This window comes from Anas platyrhynchos, chromosome 6 (assembly GCF_047663525.1).
Source record: "Anas platyrhynchos isolate ZD024472 breed Pekin duck chromosome 6, IASCAAS_PekinDuck_T2T, whole genome shotgun sequence".
Taxonomy (NCBI): Eukaryota; Metazoa; Chordata; class Aves; order Anseriformes; family Anatidae; genus Anas; species Anas platyrhynchos.
Window position 1 is genome coordinate 21,254,526 of NC_092592.1, and position 17,397 is coordinate 21,271,922.

The following is a 17,397-nucleotide window of genomic DNA, read 5'->3' on the forward strand; positions in this document are numbered from 1 at the left end:
GGGCAGCGACCCCAGGCGGGCAGGGCCGGGCCGGGCTGGCGCTAACGCTGCCCCGAGCCTTTCTGGCCCCGCCGGCCGCCGTCGTTGGCGCCTGCGCGCTGGGAGGAGGGGCGATGGCGGCGGCCGGGCTCGGCGGTGTCCTCTGGCAGCGGGCGGCCGCTCGGCTGCGGGCGCTGCGGGTGGCGGCGCCTCTGGGAGCCCGGGCGGGTACGGGAGAGCTCGGGGGGGGGCCGCGGGGAGGCGGGAGGGGTCCCTGAGGGCTGCGGGGTGCTGGCGTGGGGCTGGGAGGGCAGCGCGGCCCCACAGCTCGGCTCGCGCCCACCCTGCCTCGGTGCTGTCCCGCAGCCTCGGGGCTGACCTCGGAGATGCTGCCTGGGCCCTACCCGCGGACGCCGGAGGAGCGGGCAGCCGCTGCCAAGAAGTACAACATGAGGGTGGAGGACTACCAGCCCTACCCCGACGACGGCTTAGGGTGAGCTTGGGGGAGTTTTGTGCCCCCGGGGCTGCAGCGGCCTCAAAGTCTGCGCTGTTGTGTACTGCTGGATGCCGTGCTGTGAGCTTACGGCTCAGAAAGAACACATAAATGCTGTTGTAATGAGAGGGATAAACTCTGTAAATTCAATTTATGGAATAATTATTTCAGAAGCTTAAATTCTGGGAAATATTCAAACTAGTAAAATAGCAGGCAAGAAGGATTCTGTATTTCAGTGAAGTTTACATTTTTTTTCCATGTACCATAGCCTGACAAGCACACCTTGAGGTACGCTATTTGTTATAGTAACTCCTATCAAGGTGATTATTGTGCAAGTTGCACGTGAGTACTTTAAAAAAAAAAAAAGTATATGCATAGTTCAGGACCTGTAGAAAGTGTTCTTACCTATTTTATAGCATCTTATACAATGTATATCAAAATTTAATGCAGTTCTCTTGGCTGATTGTCTCCTGTGCACCGGTTTGTCACAGGTATGGTGACTATCCCATGCTCCCTAAACGCTCTGCTCATGAGAGAGACCCCTGGTACCAGTGGGACCAGCCAGATATAAGGCATAACTGGGGAGAGCCGGTAAGAATGCCAGCAGCAGTTTTCATGCCGTTAATGCTACTGTCACTAAATACTAACACATGTCTCCTTAGTGCTTTCTTTGTAATTCTTTGTCCAGTTGCATCCTCGAGTGCAGGGGTGTGTTGCCTATGCACAAAACAGGGACAGTCAATTAGAAGTGAATTTAGGCTGTGGTCATCAGACTAAACAATTGCTGCGGAAGTGCTGAGGAATGTTAACATCTCATTACCTGTAAGAATAACTTTACAAATTAAACTTTTGTTGCAGCAATGGGAAAGGCTTCTCCATTTTCTTTGCCTGATCTGTCTTGGTATCAGAACTTAGTTCAGGTTCATCTAGCTAGGAAGCCCTCATTTGTGTAGAGGTCCTTCTAGTCCAATGGAAGCAGATATTGCTGTTTTATTACTCCAGAATTCTTTTGGGATAGAATAGAAATAAGGAGGCTTTCTCTGAAGAAAGTGTGCAAGGCAGCTTTAAAAGAAATGGACAGACAGAACATCTACATCAACTTGCAAAATCTAAATTCTTCAAGATCCGTGTCAGGGGTAACTTTCAGTTAATACGTGGTCTTTCTGTGAAGGACTGAGATCTAGCAGTGATAACTGAACTTGGTAATTAACTTGAATGCTTTTTGTTAGAATTAGAGATTATGTAAGCACGTGTATGTCATCTGTCATAGTATAAGCATGCAAGAGCACCCTTTCGTGTGCACCACAGTAAAATTTAAAGTCTATGTTGCAATGACTGCAGAAGCAATTACATGAAAGACCTTGCAGTGATTCTGTGTTGCTTGGTACAGGAATGCTTGTATAGTTACTTGGGCCCTTGAGGTGGGATAAGATCTTTACTTGTAAGAACTGACTCTTGCTTATAATTCATAGCTGTAATTTAGGTTTGAACAAGTGCTTGAAAACAAGGCCTCCTGCCCATACGTTGTCCTTAATACCTCATTGCATTTTAGGGATGGTACCATAATGCTCAGGACAGGATTCAGTTGCTTAATCTCAGATTTTAGTGCCTTTTGCATACCTGAGGTGGTCTGAAATTTCCATGTGGGGTCAGCAGCTGGGGGCCTAGTGGAATATACTGGTGCATTGTAGGTGTTGGCAGATGCTTCTGTTTAGGCAGCTGAATTCTGTTGTCTGGCTCTCTGGGGTTGATAGCAAAACGGCTGTGTATGAAAATTTAAAAGTGGGGAATTTAGAGGTACCTGAGCTGCAAATTAATGAATTCTTTGCTTCCCAAAATAAATAAATTCCCATAATAAGGAGACAAGGCAGAACGTGCTTAGGACTTCCCTATGTATGTTTTGAGGCAGAAGCTTGAATGCCCTTCTGTTTCAGTTAAGAAGGGCATTATCTTGCTGCTGCCCCTGCTCTTGTCATGGAGCGGCAGCAGCAGGTGCTCTGCCTGTTTTGAGAAGCCAGCTTCCAAATGGCAGGTAGTTGCTTCTTTGTTTGAAATAAGTGCTACTTCTGCTGAGGTGTGTGACTGATCTTCCATAAACAGATGGACATGGCCAATTTCTGCCATGCCTTCTCAGCAGCACTGGGGAGCAAATCTAAGGTGGAGTGATTATGCAGATAAATAAAAGGTGCTGGTATGTTATAATTAAGCATGCTTGCCTGGTATAAACAAGGTATTTGGAGTCTTGACTTCTACTGTAATCAACAACTTGCCGTGACTATAGGTGACTTATTGCCTCTGTGAAACATGAAGCATAGCTTCTGGCAGTTTTGTGCATGACAATGCTGTAAATCCTTCTCTCCTAGGTAAGAGCAGCTTGAGTATTGCTGGTAAATGTGTAGTCTTTTTCCTTTGTTCTTTAGATGCACTGGGACTTCGACATGTATATTCGGAACCGTTTTGATACATCCCCCACTCAAATTCCATGGCATACTATGCGCAAACACTTCCTTGTGTTTTTGAGTACCATGCTGATCATGTTTGGCATTGGAGAGTTCTACCCATCTTACAGGCCTGTGGTGAGTTACACCCTAGGGTAAAGGGCGGAACAGTAGCTCTTGCTTGTCACTGTTGACGGCCAGAAGGGAGTTTTTGCTGAAGCTGAGTGAGTGTGAGTGTGAAACCCTGCTGGCAGCCGGGGAGGCCTCTTTCAATCTGAATTATTCTGTTAGCTGGTTTGGCTCAGCTCACAGATTGTCTCAGTGAGCAGTTCCCATTCTTGGGGAACTATTTCTTAATTTTCTTACAGGATCCTTCCTTTGGTCTGGGCATTCTGCTCTATGTGTGTGTGTGTGTGTGTGTGTGCACGCATGAGATGTTTTTTCCTCTTCTTTTGCCCTATGTTTAAGTTATGGCATGATCTGCATCATTTGGAATACTTTTGATAAATAAGTCTGAACATATAGAGATGAGCAGTTGGTTGATCAAATGTTTGATGTTTCTGATAAAGGACATGGATTTATACAAAAAAAAAGTTTGAATGTTAGAGTACAAGGAAAGTCTGGAATGTTCATACCGAAGCACTTAAATATGAATTTAAGTTGTAACTGACAAGCCTTTTTGGGGGGAGGTAAGGGAGGAAGCAGGGGAGAGTGGTGGGATCTGGATGAGACGTTTTCTCCTTACCCCTTTAGTTGCTTGTTTGAATGTCATATATTTGCTGATATGTTTCTGCTTTTAAAGGGACCGAAGCAGTATCCCTTCAATGACCTGTATCTGGAGAGAGGAGGAGACCCCAATAAAGAGGCACCGGTGGTGACACACTATGAAATCTGAAAGCTGCTGGAAGTGTTTCTCCTGCATCAGCTCTGCAGGGCGTGGCATCTTTAGTGTTCACTGTAACATACAGTAATGGTTGTTCAACGTTTGACCACTAACTGCAGTGAAATATATCAATAATACCTGTTGTGCTAGTTGTCTTTTATCAATTTGAGTAGGTTGAGCGATAAAATTAAATGATGCCTGTCATTTTTCTAGACAGGCTGTTACGTGGGGCTAAGTTCTGGGAGCAGTCCCAGGACTGCTGCCACATTTACTTACCTCATGCAAAAACTACCCTTTGCTAAGCCTGTTTATGCAGGAGGCGTTGCCTGTTATGAAGTGGGTTACTGCAGGTGCAGCTCAGAATTGAACTACAGTGCAATCACATCACGTGAAGTGACAGAGGTCCACGAGCACTGATGCCGCAGTTGGCTGCTACGTGACCTGAGCTCTGCCACCAGGTTTAGGGTTAGCCTGACCCACCGAGCGCGCCTCTCTGGCTGCAGACCACAGCCTCCCACAGCTTTATCTGCAGCTTGGTTGCGAAAGCTATGCATAGTTCCGTTTGATCAAGCTCCTAGATTATTTTGTTTTCCATTCTAGATTATTTTGTTTTCCCTTCCTTTTCCATAAGCTTTCCCCTTCTGTTGCTGAAGGGGGCGATACCTTCAGAACCGATTTATGGTGAAAATTCAGTTCCCCTGTTGCTGTGCCTCTTTGGCTACAGGAGCAGCTGATCACAGCAGGCTAGGGTCCTGGAGTGCTTCCTATAAACCCCACGCCGTGCTTTGCTACCACCGCCCTGCCGTGACTCAGTTCGGTGCTTTAAGGGAATTACATTATTTAAAGGGAATTACATTATTTAAAGGAAAAAAAAAATGTAAAGGGGGCGGTCCGGGGCCGCGCAGGCGCGGCGGGGCGGGCGGGGCGCGCTCGTGCAGGCGGTGGGGCGGGGGGGGGCGGTGCCTGTCGGGCTCCCGGCGGCCACCGGAGCGAGGGCTCAGCTCGGCGGGGACGGCCGGGAGCCGGGGAGGGCCCGGAGCCGGTAAGGGCCGCGGCCGCCCCTCCCTGACCCCCCCCGCTCCGCCCCGCTTGGGCCGGGACCGGGACCGGGACCGAGACCGAGACCGAGACCGAGACCGAGACCGAGCGGCTGCCCCCGGCCCCAGCGCCCCCGGTCCCGCTGCCTTGCCCTGCCCTGCCCCGGTCTCGGCTCCGTCCCGGTCCCGTGTCCCTGTCCCCGTGTCCCCGCCCCGGTGTCTGGGCTCGGTGCGGAGCCGTCTGTCCCACACACGTCGTGCTCGAGGGGTTGGGGTGCGAGGAGCTCGGTGCCGTGCCCCGGCGGCTGTCAGGGAGGAATGTGCTGAGCTCTGCCCCGCGCAGCCCCGCCTCGTGTCACCAGCTGGGATTAGCGCTGTGCCGCCTGCCACCGGGCTCATAGCGGGTGCCCAGGGGGCCGGCCGAGGTGCTGGGGAGCCGGGGAGTTGGGGCAGGAGGCTGCCAGGGCGTTGCGAAAGGAAGGGGCAGCGCAAAGGTTTTGATCGATGCTGGGGTGTGGGGAGCATGGGGCAGACCGCACCTTAACCCTGGTGTCTCAGCCCTAAGGGTGGCTGCTCGCCTCCTGGGTGACCTTGGACAAGTGCCTCCTGTTCTGCTGCCCACGCTTCACCCTTAGCCGAGGAGATCAGATCAGGTCCTTGGCTGGGCAGCAGGAACCCTGCTGGGGTTGGCTGCCCGGCTGGGGGAGGACTGGAAAAGTTAGGGCTGTACCGACAACATTTGGGTGGTGGAAGGGAGAGAAGGCCTTACTAGAGTGACACCAGAGTTGATAATCACAGCAGGTCTTTTACAATGTACTCCGAGCCACAAGTGCTTGAGGGCAGTGCAGGAGAGGAGCCCTGCCTCTGCCAGCCTGCCCCGTGGTGGTTGCAGAGCCGGTGCCCGCACTTGTCGCTGCTTGCTGCGAGCTGCCCGGCGCGGGGAGCGCTGGCACGGCCGGGTGCTGCCGAGCACTGCTGCCTTGTAAGGGCACCGTGCAGGAAAACGCGGCTGGGGGAGGCTTTGGGGGATCGCTGCTCCCCGCCCGGGGCTCCCACCGCGGCTGCGAGTCGCTGAGACGTTAGATCCGCGATCGGATGTTTGGGGGAGGAGGAGGAGGAGGAGTTGTCATGATTAATTAATTAGAGCTCCTGAGAAAAGCACGAGCTTTCTCGGAAGGCTTAGGTGCTGCTTTGGAGAGGTGACAGCAGGTGGCGATCTGTCCCCAAACATCTGATGGGAGAATCCCACACTGTGCATTTCTCTCGGGCAGCCACGAGAGGTTGCCATATCGACATATTCACCATATAGAAGAGTAGGGCTCTTCGCTATTCTTAATACTCAGGCGTTTTTTCCTTCCAAACTCAGCCTAGGGATTTAAAGAGGTGCTGCTGCACTGATGCAGAGCCTCAGCTGCGATGGGTCTGGGCTGTTAGCAGCAGGGAGGGTGCGAGCTGGGAGCTTGTACCTTCCGCCTGCTTGTGGTGGCTGCAGGCTTCATCGCTCCCGTACCAAAGGGAGGAAGTCTCTTGGACATTCTCTAATAATGCTGATGGGCTAATAGCGGAGCTCTCCTCCCAAAAGTCAAGTGGCAGTGAGGCCCAAATGTACAGCCAGTTCCTACAGCTGATGGATTGAAAGTGGAGGAGGAAGAAGCAGGAAGGGGAAGGTAGGGACCGTACCAGCTGTCCTGCTCCCCCACGTGAGCGTCGTCAGGCAGCGCTTTGTGCAGTAGGCCTGTGACTTCTTCTGGGGATATTTTCATTCCCTACTGCTGATAAAGGCTGCAGACCGGGACAATGTTTCTGTGCTAGTGTGGAACACAGACAAATGGGAGCTGGAACTTGGCAGAAGGGGTGTGATGGAGCCCAAAGGAGTACTAGGTAAAGTGTGTGCTGGAAGATAGGAAAATAAGCTTTAGTGGTCTGTTATCGTGATGAGGAGGATGTGGCTTTCCACCTTTGTTCCTGGGCTGCAAGAGGAAATAGTTGCACTTGTTTTGTTGTGCAAGAGTTCTGTTCAGCTTCATCTGGGCCTCAGCTAAGTTGGGGTAAGTTTAATGTGAGAACAGCAGGTACTTTGAGCTTTGGGAGATACTGCTGCAGGCTAATGCTAGAAAATATCAAATTCTAATTAAACAGCATGTCCTGACAGTACATGGGGGAGAGAGAGTGTGCCCTTATCTTCTGATCGGTAGTAGAGAAGAAACCCTAAATAGGGTGTGGAGTTACTAGGCAGGAGGTCCAAATCCAAGAAGCGATGCTGACTGGATTTCCCCGTGTGTGGGCCGCTGGCAATTGGAGACTGCAGCTTCATACAAGCCACAGGATGATGGAAGACTTTTTCAAAACTGTTTTTTAATATGGTTTGGCCAGGCAGCGTGCTGGCTGCAGCAAGCTACCTCTGTGAACTTGGCTAGGAAAAAACAGCCGTGTTTTGGTCTAAGTAAGGCCAAACTCTCAATCACTGACAGTTGTAGCCTGCATCTGGCCAGAGGGAGCTTGTGAACACAGGTTGTGGTTTAACTGCCAGCCTGGCTAATACAAACAGCATCAAATGGCCAGGAGAGGCTAATCCCAGCAAGCTGGTGAGATGCGGAGTGTTTTGCTGTGCTGCCTGCTTCCAGTCGTACATTATTCAGCATGATATCATCTGAGGGCACAGTTAGCAGCTTTGCTTAGCTAGAATTAAAACTTGCACTGCAGCTAAGCTCAAAAGGTTTAGGAACTGCTCACGAGAGTGATGCTGCTAGCTTGTGAATATCTCCACTCACTATTTATGTCACTGACATGCTTAAAAGGCCTGGGACGGACATAGTCTGGGACTGAGAGGTGCTGGGGGCTTTCTTTTCATATAGAACGTGATTCTACATTGAACAACAATTTGTTTGTATTTATATTCAGAGTGTTGCAGCCTCCTGGCTGTGTACTGTTTATGTTTGGCTTTCAGTTATCCTGCAAAATTATTGCCCAACCAGTCTCTCTTTGGTGACGTGGGGAAGTTGTGTTGCCATTTTACTGGTGTTAGTTGATCTATCCAGAGTCGATGAAAAGAATTATTGTCAGAGCTGGGCTTGAAACCCAATGGTTAACTTATGGATCGCTTCCTCTCACCTTCACCTGCCATTTACAAAGTGAAGCAGAAAGGCAAATGATTTTATCCTTTGGCATCTCAGAGGAGTGAGAACAAAGTACGTTAACTGAACTGGCAGATGATAGCGTTGCACTTTGTTTTCTGTTGCCACATCACTCTGCTGCTTGGAATTTAGCCTGTCCTGAGATTCCTTTGGCTCCATTTGGCTTCCATATGCGTACACTGACATCGGCTTGTTCAGAGGGAGCAACTAGTGCTTTGCAAATACGTTTAAGTGAATTTCCACAGCTGATTTAAACCAGCCTGGACTGAAGACTTGAGTATGTTGTTTAATTTAGATCACCTTCCTTTAACTGAAACTTGCACATAACTGGGGTACATGGAAAAAGAGCTATGTAGGAAAGAAAATCAAGGATCAGACAGCTGAGATTGTTGTGTGTTTTTTTTTTTTAATTATTTTTTTTTTTCCTTGATTTCTGAAATACCCACATTCATCCCTGTAAAACTGTATTCACCAACTCAGGATGTAGTAAGTAACGTCTCTGAGAACAACTTGTTCTCTTAGGACTATAGTAAAGGGGCTATTTTGTTACTGGTATGATTATTTTCATTTTGGCTTTGTCTGGCTACTCTAACTGCTATGTGAAATTACTTCTAGAGCCTAGAAAATGAAGCTAAAGGAGATTGAGCGAACAGCTGTCCAGGCATGGAGTCCAGCAAACAACCACCCCATTTATCTAGCAACAGGTAAAGTTTTTCACAATTCAATAAAATTGAAGTACGAGTCACAGAGAGGCTGTTATGTACAGCTGTATTGGCTTTAACTTTCAACAATTCCCACTTTAATAACCTCTGGAAAGCTTAGAAGCAACGTGCTGAAAACATTACAGTGTTTTCTGTTTTTTGTTGTTTGTTTGTTTGTTTTGTGACCTCCAGAGGATTACATTCATGGCTTAATTTGACCACTTAAAGGGCTGTGATTTTTTCAAAGGGCGAAAACACTTTTTTTTTTTTAATTTAATTTCTATTTAAGCTTGTATGACCTCCAGTACCTGCTTGCTATAAAAAAATAAAACAAAATCAGGTTATTTACTTGGGATGTCACAAAGTTCACTCTTATCACGTTCATTTCAGCTTACTTTCACTTTGATGGTTTTCATTAATCATCATGTAGCTTGGCAGCCAAAGAATAAAATTTTCTTCTTTGTAATATTGCCTGTTTTGATTTACATTCAATTTTCAACATTTTCAAAACCTTGAATTTCCATTTTTTATATTAATCATTATTCGCTGCTTTTATAATCAGATTATTTCCTGAAACATGAGGTCAGCCTGTTCACTGAGATGGCAGTAGGCAGTTGGCTGCTGCAGGGAAAGTTAACATCCCAGCCAGACCCAGTACATAGGTGAATTTAGTGTTCATGTGGAACTGTCAGCTTGGGTTGTCCACCCAGCACAATTAGGCCTGTCTCTTGTCTGGGTTGTGCAGGGCTGCCATATTGTTCTGTTTTTTTTTTGGGGGGAGTGACTGTCAAAAAAGTGACTAAAGTTCAGCTGTGGCCTTAAAAACATTACCACTTTTGGGGTAGATAGGCTATTTTGTGTTTCTCTAATAAGGCCACAGTTTTGGTTGGACCAAATGACTTGGCTTCGATCTGATTTTGATCAGAGGTTGCATTGTTTCATTATTTGTACTGCTTTTTTATAGTCTCTTGGGCGCTTCCCCCGCCATAGTCAGTTGCAAAGCATCCCTCTGGCAGCTGGGTGACTATTTGCATGGCAGTGTCCCATTAGGCAATGTTAGGTCTATTTTTAGCTTTTATTCTGTAAGCTAGGGAGAAGGAAGGAAGCCATCACTATTTGGCTGCCAGATCTCTGTGGGTCATCAAGGAATGTTTGGTTGGCTAAGGTTGAAGAACTTCTGGCGTAGACTAAGTTTAGAAGTTATGATCGTGACCTCAGGTCAAGGTTGAGGAACAGTGTAGAGGGGTATTTGGGATCATAATTGTATCTGGGTTTCATGATGCAACTGTATTTGTAATTTAGGTAAAGCCTTAATATCAGAAGATTGGGCTGTTTGGATAAGGTGTAGGAATTATATCTATCCCAAGAGGGGAAGGTGTTTGCACAGCAGTCACCCGGGTGCCCAGAATTTCTCGAAGTTCTAATTTCTTTCAAAGCCTTTGTAATAGTAGTTGATTCTGAGATATTCATCCATGTACTGTCTCTGAATGGGCACAGTATCAATGTTGTGTTGACTCTCAAGGGTAGATTGGTTACCAGTTCCTTGCTTTATTTATATCTTGTGCTCTTCAAAACCGTACCCAATTCTAAGTATTACCCTTGTACTTTTGCTAGGAACATCTGCCCAGCAACTGGATGCATCCTTCAGTACAAATGCCACCTTGGAAATATTTGAGGTGGACTTCAGGGATCCCTCCCTGGACATGAAGCAGAAAGGAACGCTTCCTGCCTCAAACAGGTATCAGTGTCTCATACTAACATACCGATTAGTGGAACTGAAAAGGGCTTTCCTTGTGCAAGAAAAGAGAGGGAGAGAGAGTGTTTCCAGGGTATAAAGTGATCTTTTGAATCAGTTTACCTCTGTCTGTGAGGACTGAATATTTTTGGCTTTACATAAATCATGCTTGGTGTTTGGTAATGCAGAATGTCTAGTCTTCCGCCAAATATTGTGGCCTGTGTCAGCTTTATTTTCTTCTTCTTCAGGTTCCATAAGCTGATCTGGGGTAACTTTGGAAATGGGTCCCCGGAGTCCTCTGGAGTGATCATTGGCGGAGGCGATAATGGGGTACTGACAATGTACAGTGCGCATCGGATCTTGGCTTCGAAGAGCGAGCCTGTAATTGGGCAGACAGAGAAGCACTCAGGGCCTGTTCGAGCTCTTGACTTTAACCCTTTCCAGGTATGTAACATAAAGATACTTATAAACAAATGAAAGTTAACCCCATGAGCTATTCCCCTTGTGTATAGAGATTTATTAACTGAAGAAGCAGCTTTTAACCTGAAAGAGGCATGGTAGCTGTGACACAAGAGTGACTTAGAACTCTGATTCAGGCTCTGTTGACAACTTTGCCACTGAATTCCTCAGTGACCTGGATCAAGTCATCTTATTTCACCATAAAACATGACTTGTACTGCTGTTATACATTAGACCATTAACTGTTTGAAGTCAGAACATCTTTGTTTATTTCTTCATTTGGTGTCCGGTTCAGTGGGTTCTGATCACACTTGAAGGGACTACAAAATAAGCAAGAAATGAACAGAACACAATTTCCTATGGTAACACAAAGGCAAATTGGAATTTGTCCACGGACCCTTTTGGGAAGCCTGTACCTTCTCAAAATAAATGTTTTTGATGCCAGGTTGCAGGTCAAAGGCTCAAATACCCAGAGGCTGGCTTTCAGACCTGTGGTAGAGTTCCATGATGAGCAATGCTAGCTGACAACAAATCTAGCTTGCTAGACAAATTTTAAACAGGTTTCTACCATGGCACGGCTGATGACATGGGAGGCCAGAAACGTAATTGGTTTATAATCCTGTTAGTATCTTCTTAGCATTGACTGTGAAATGCAGGTCTTATCTGACTTTGGAAGCTTAGGGTTTTTTTTTACTTAAATTTATTTTTAAGAAATCTGTCCTCTTTCCCAGTAAGTAGGAGTTTCAGCTGAGCTTCTGTTTTTTTTTCTGCAGAGTAACCTCTTGGCTTCTGGAGCCAATGATTCTGAAATTTTCATCTGGGACTTGAATAACTTCAGCGTGCCTATGACTCCAGGGGCTAAATCACAGGTAAACTGAGTTTTCCTCTGGGCAATACCCATGCAGTTTTATATATCAGTAGGCAAGGTAAAAGGTGTGAGTGTGTGGAGTCATCCTGGTCTAAACACTCTGAAGAGAGAATGATCTTGACTTTTGTCAGGAAAAAGATGAATCATAACTGAATGAAGGGTTTCATTCTGGGATATGGAAAGAGAATTGTAAGGGGAGGGAAGATAGGTTGGAAGTTGCGATAGAATGCACTTTGTGTGGATGGGTAAGATCTTTGTGGGTTTGAATCATATACCTGACCAGTTTGTCTCATGATCCAGCTGTGGCATGTGTGATGGATTAAGAATGCTTATTGAACCCTTATTGGACACATGATTTATGATACACTTGGTCAATGCAGAATCCAGTACCTGTTCCCAAGATGCAAAGGTGCTTTTCTGAGTGACATTCCCCCATAGAGTTTGGTTGTCCACTGTACTCTCTGTGGAAAGAACTTTATCTGCTCCCTAGTGATTCTGGACAGTGCTCCTATTATTTGCAGTTGCTTGATCAGTGATGGAAAGAGGAACCCATATATTCTCAAATGCCTGACATTAGTCAAGCTGATGTCAGAATCCCATGATTGGTGTTTCCTCAATGCAGGGATAATGGAACTATGGCCTTTCCTATCTTGGCAGCCTCATGAAGACATCAGTGTTGTGTCCTGGAATCGGCAAGTGCAGCATATCCTGTCCTCTGCTCACCCAAGTGGCAAGGCCGTGGTTTGGGACCTCAGGAAGAATGAGCCTATCATCAAAGTCAGTGACCACAGCAACAGAGTGAGTGAAGACTGTCATTCTGTCTTGCTTACAACATGCCACCACCATAACTGCAAAGCAGTGGCACAAGCTCTTGGGATCAAGTGCTCGTAGTGTGGGAGCTGTTGTGACTGGTTTTCTTGGAGCTACAGCATCAAAGCATCTATTTTTTTTTTCCTTAATGAACTGCAAAAACAATACCCTTACCTATTCCTGAAGTACACTGCACCCTTGTTTTACATTTCTGTCTTCACAGCTCATTTATGAGAGGCCGCCTCTGTTTTAACCCTAACTGTCTTCCTAGATCAACTTTGAATGACTCCTTCAACTTCTGTATGGTTAGAGTTTTTTGGCTGTGTAGAGAAGGTAGAAATACTTGCTTTCAACAGCAAGACATTGCTATGCTTGCTTTATGTCAAGTATTCTAAGCAAGTTAATTACAGAACAATGTGGCTCTGTGCCATTTGCATCATTGCAAGGTTGCATTGCTGAATTTTCATTCTGTGCTATTTTTGTCTCTAGATGCATTGCTCAGGAATGGCCTGGCACCCAGAAGTCGCAACCCAGTTAGTCCTTTCCTCTGAGGATGACCGCTTGCCAGTGATCCAAATATGGGACTTACGTTTTGCTACCTCACCTCTGAGCCAGCTGGAAGGGCATGCTAGGTGAGGTCCCACATGTCATGTTGCCTTTTCAAGGATCTCCATTTTTAAAAGGCCAACATCTGGGAGACTGGACTTTGGAGAACTACAATTATTTATTTGTTTTAGGCTGTTTTGTTTCACGGTTGACTCTGGTTTTAGCTGGCATGAAAACCAGTGTTCTGAACTTAAAACGACATGTACCAGCACTTCTTGTTGGTAGGATAGGAGAGAGGGCTGGATATGAAGTCTGTTTTCTTTCCTATCTGTTTTAGGGGAGTTCTGTCCGTCTCTTGGTGCCAGGCTGACCCTGAATTGCTGTTGAGCAGTGCCAAAGACAACCGGATCTTGTGCTGGAACCCCAGTACAGGGGAGGTACATAACAGCAGCTATAAGTACACGTTATCTGCTTTATACAGAGCTGTGTGCTATGCTACATGTGTGTCCCTTTTTTGTATCCATGTGGAGTGTCAATATCATTTCTGTAGTATGTCTTCTGCATTCTTTCTTTCTGGAGCAAATGAGAATGTTGTGAGAGACTAAGTAAGACTAAAAACAACAGGTATGAGCAGAGATTTCCTCCGACATATCTGTGTGCAGAAGTTGTACAAGGAAGAAAGATATAACTATAAACTTAGTTTCAACCAATTATAATTACTCCCTTTGTGTTCACCCATATAGTGTTCTCTATGTTTTTGCTTCTTCTTCCTCCTTTTCTTAGAGTACTAAAAAAAAAGTGGGGGAAAACTTTAAGGAGAACGAGGATCATTTGTTAGAGTTATTGAGAGGGGAACAATATAATATGCCTGCAAACTTCATTTGTAGTACAGCATTTTCACATATAGTTGCTTACCTAGTCATGTATCTCAAAGTTACCATCTCTGAATACTTAAATATCACAGTGGTTTTAAACATTTTAAATGGGACTATGTAAAAATTTCTCTGCACACCTACTCACTCAATTACGAGTTTCTGCATAAAACTGAATTTTGAACTTTGAACAAAATTCACTGTGTTGATCTTGATGATAGCACAGGGAAAGTACTCTTACCATACTGAGCAAAGTCCAGCTGTGACTCCCAGGCTGGATTCATTTTACTGAGGCAATTTTCTTAGCTGACCACCTTTGCCTTGGAGACAAAAAAAAGAAAATAAATTAAACTATTTTTGTAAAAGACATGAAATGCTGTTGTTATGGTTTCAGGGGATATGAAGCTCACTGTGTACAAATGTGTAGTGATTAGAAGAGAATCAGACTCTGAAATGTTCCTGATGTCTTGATTTTTACTAAAGCCTTTTCACTGTATTTTAAAGGAAGAAATCAAAAGCCAAATTTACTGCAGCTAGTTTATCTTTATGCATGCTGATGTAGATTTGTAGAGTTCAAATTCAAGTTGGGCATCTATGCACATACTATTTTTGGGAGGTTTTCTTGACTTAGTGCCAATTATTAGAAAATTTTCAAGTGATACAAGACGTAGGAGAGTTTTCAATAGTAACAAAAGGGCATTTACAATGCTGATCTGGTAATTTGGGAAGAATGGTTGGTTTGGTTTGGAGGAGATTTTCTTTTGGGGAAGGATTATTTGTTAAACTGCTTAAAAATAAAAACGTATATTTTATTAGAAGTGAATGCAAAGTTTTATACCTAGGAACAGAGAGCAAAGATCATGTTTTCACATAGAATGAAGCAGTGATTCGGTATGCTGGAAAGCATTGTGCCTGTGAGGCATAAAGCAAATCTCTTCGTTTTACAAACTGGAGGCTCAAAGTCAAAGTTGTGTTAGTGTGTTGCCCCAGATCAGGCAAAAAGTCTGTGACTGGTCGTGAACTAAACTTCAGATTTTTGAGTGCTTGACTTGTTGTCTACAATATCCTTCGTAGTTTCTCTACAGCTATTACAGCCCTCTTTTCTTGTTCTACTTCTTTTCTGTAGGCTTTTATTTTCCCTGTCAAATGTTTTCTTCTAGACTATCCTTTCTGTTTACACATTCTTGATCATGACACCTTGCCTATTGGCTTCTGGTTTTCTTGCGTTGTTTTCTGGTGTGTCTCCTGTGGTTAACAGCAGGTGCGACAATGCTATTGTACTCGGGTACAGTAGTACTTAGAAAGCAGAAAGAAATCCCAAAGTAACAATTGAGTTTTGCTCTACCATTAGAATCCTATTGTTTAGCAGCTTTTTGTGGCTTTCTGTTGTTTGGGCTCAGTGTGTTACAACTCTGTTGCAAATGCATCCTTCAAGCTAAAATATAAGACTTGTATACAATGGTGGTATGTAAATAAGTCTAACACACTTGTTGTGGGCAAGTAATTTGGGGAAAGCAGAAGGCTATTCTTATACTGTGTGCTTCTGTCTTCTTTTTTTGTGATAGATGGTTTACGAGTTACCTATTCAGAGTCAGTGGTGCTTTGATGTTCAGTGGTGTCCTAGGAATCCTTCAATCTTCTCTGCTGCCACTTTTGATGGATGGATCAACATTTATTCTGTTATGGGTGGGAGCCTGGAAGCTCAGCAGAAGACACAGGCTGACAAGGTAAAGTCCCGTGAATGTATTTTGTCTTGAGGGATTGGCAGTTACTCTCCTGACTTCTGAGAGCATTAGAAGTATGCGTTTCACATTTTGACTTAAAAGACAAAACATGTAGGTCTTGCATGGGATCCTTTGGCAACCTTAGCTAGCTCAGCCTGGTATTGCTTCTTTTCAGGTATGCCAGTCAGAGGTCTTTTGGAGCTACACCATGCGATCCTGTCAAGCTTGAACAGGGTTGTCCTTGGCTAACACCAAATCTATGCCAATAATGTTAAAAATAAAGAATGCTTGTGAACAGCATTGTGTATATATACTCGCCAACTCCCTAAACATCAGAAATCTAGATCAGAGGCTACTTCTGACATACTCTTGTCTAGGCAATAAAGTCTGGAGAGGTTATTTCACCAGCCTCACTGAAGTCCTATAAAAGCTTGAGACAGTCTTTAAAGCTAACTAATTTGAAAGATTCAAGCAGCAGATAGGGAGTCAGCATTCCTTTATGAGCAATACAAGAAATAAATCGACAACTTTTGACCATATTTTGTCACTGTCTTGCATAAAACAAGTAATTTTGTAATTCCTGTGTTTATGAGCTGAGTACTAAGCCAAGCAGTATTTGTTAGGGAATTTTTGTCTTGATAAGGAAACTTGCTCGAAAGTCTCTCAAGGTGAAGTTTTGTTGAGAAATAATTTCTAAGACTGTTTGGAAATTCCGTTTGTCTTACATTGGGCTTGGTAATATTTCAGGAAGAGATGCTGTAATAGTCTCTTTCTTCATCAGCAAGGAGCATAACTATTAGTAGTATTTTTTTGTGCTTGTTCCATACAGACAAGAATTGAATTGTATCTTATCCCTTTCTCCATATGATTCTAGATCTCTTCCTCCTTCAATAACCTGGATCCCTTTGGCACAGGACAGATCCTTCCTCCTTTGCAGGTGCCTGAGCAAGTAGCTCAGACCACTTTGATTCCACCACTAAAAAAGCCACCAAAGTGGATTCGCAGACCTGTGGGCGTTTCATTTGCAGTAAGTGAATACAGCATCCTTAGCTGAAAATGCAATAGATTGTGTCTTCTAGTAATGCAATCCCTTTCTTTCTCTGTGAAAATATCTTCCTGCTGCTAGTTGTTTTAATGCCTGTTTAAGGCACTGTGTGGTTTGCTATATAGGGAAGCTTTTTTGCTCAGTGTTCAGGTATGTTTCCAACATGAAAGAGTCCTGTTGCAGAGAATGAGAGGTTATAAGGAGGAGTTAACAGAGCTAGGAAAGACTCATAAATCCTGTCCTTGTAGGCTGTGGCATGCATTTCCATTTTCCTGTCTTTCTGCTCTCTATCCAAGTATTTAATTTTCTTCCCCTCTTTCCTCCTTAAATCAAAACTCTGGATTTTTCTTCTAGCCTGTCTTTACTTGTTTTCTGTCTGTCTAGTACCTGCTATTTGCATGATGGCTTTCACCATTGCAGCCTACCTCTCTGTGTCAGAAAAGAACAAACAGTTCCAAATGGTATTTCTTCCTCTCTGCCTTTCTGGCATTTGCAATTGGCTGTGACTGACAGCACATACATGTCTTCGTTATCAGTGGGAACTGCAGCTTCCTCAGCTGGAAGAGCTTGTGATGGGAACTCCCTCGGTGTTCCTACTATCCATACATGTGAAACTTTGGGTTCCTTGTGATCACAGCTGGAGCTTGAATCTGCCTTGCTAAGTGAGAGCTAA

The 17,397-nt window shown here is 44.9% G+C and overlaps 2 protein-coding genes across 5 annotated transcripts in view; both read left to right on the top strand.

Annotated features, from left to right (window-relative positions):
* Positions 1-34: 34 nt before the first annotated feature.
* NDUFB8 (NADH:ubiquinone oxidoreductase subunit B8) lies at positions 35-3,935 on the top strand. Its single transcript, XM_027460776.3, has 5 exons — positions 35-207; positions 346-472; positions 964-1,063; positions 2,893-3,048; positions 3,713-3,935. The coding sequence occupies exons 1-5, from the start codon at positions 114-116 to the stop codon at positions 3,803-3,805; spliced, it is 570 nt and encodes a 189-aa protein (XP_027316577.1). The 5' UTR covers positions 35-113; the 3' UTR covers positions 3,806-3,935.
* A 767-nt stretch (positions 3,936-4,702) lies between these two features.
* SEC31B (SEC31 homolog B, COPII coat complex component) overlaps positions 4,703-17,397 on the top strand; it is a 30,496-nt gene continuing 17,801 nt past the window's right edge. For 2 of the 4 annotated variants that reach the window (XM_027460773.3, XM_027460774.3), the window contains exons 1-10: positions 4,703-4,835; positions 8,580-8,668; positions 10,280-10,403; positions 10,649-10,844; positions 11,633-11,728; positions 12,385-12,525; positions 13,027-13,169; positions 13,421-13,520; positions 15,521-15,682; positions 16,554-16,706. In XM_027460773.3, the coding sequence (XP_027316574.1) occupies positions 8,590-8,668; positions 10,280-10,403; positions 10,649-10,844; positions 11,633-11,728; positions 12,385-12,525; positions 13,027-13,169; positions 13,421-13,520; positions 15,521-15,682; positions 16,554-16,706 (1,194 nt within the window). In that variant the 5' untranslated portion in view covers positions 4,703-4,835; positions 8,580-8,589. Of the gene's footprint in view, positions 4,836-4,911; positions 6,879-7,337; positions 8,242-8,579; positions 8,669-10,279; positions 10,404-10,648; positions 10,845-11,632; positions 11,729-12,384; positions 12,526-13,026; positions 13,170-13,420; positions 13,521-15,520; positions 15,683-16,553; positions 16,707-17,397 lie in introns of those variants that run through there. The other 2 variants (XM_013104762.5, XM_013104763.5) reach the window with 2 other exon arrangements.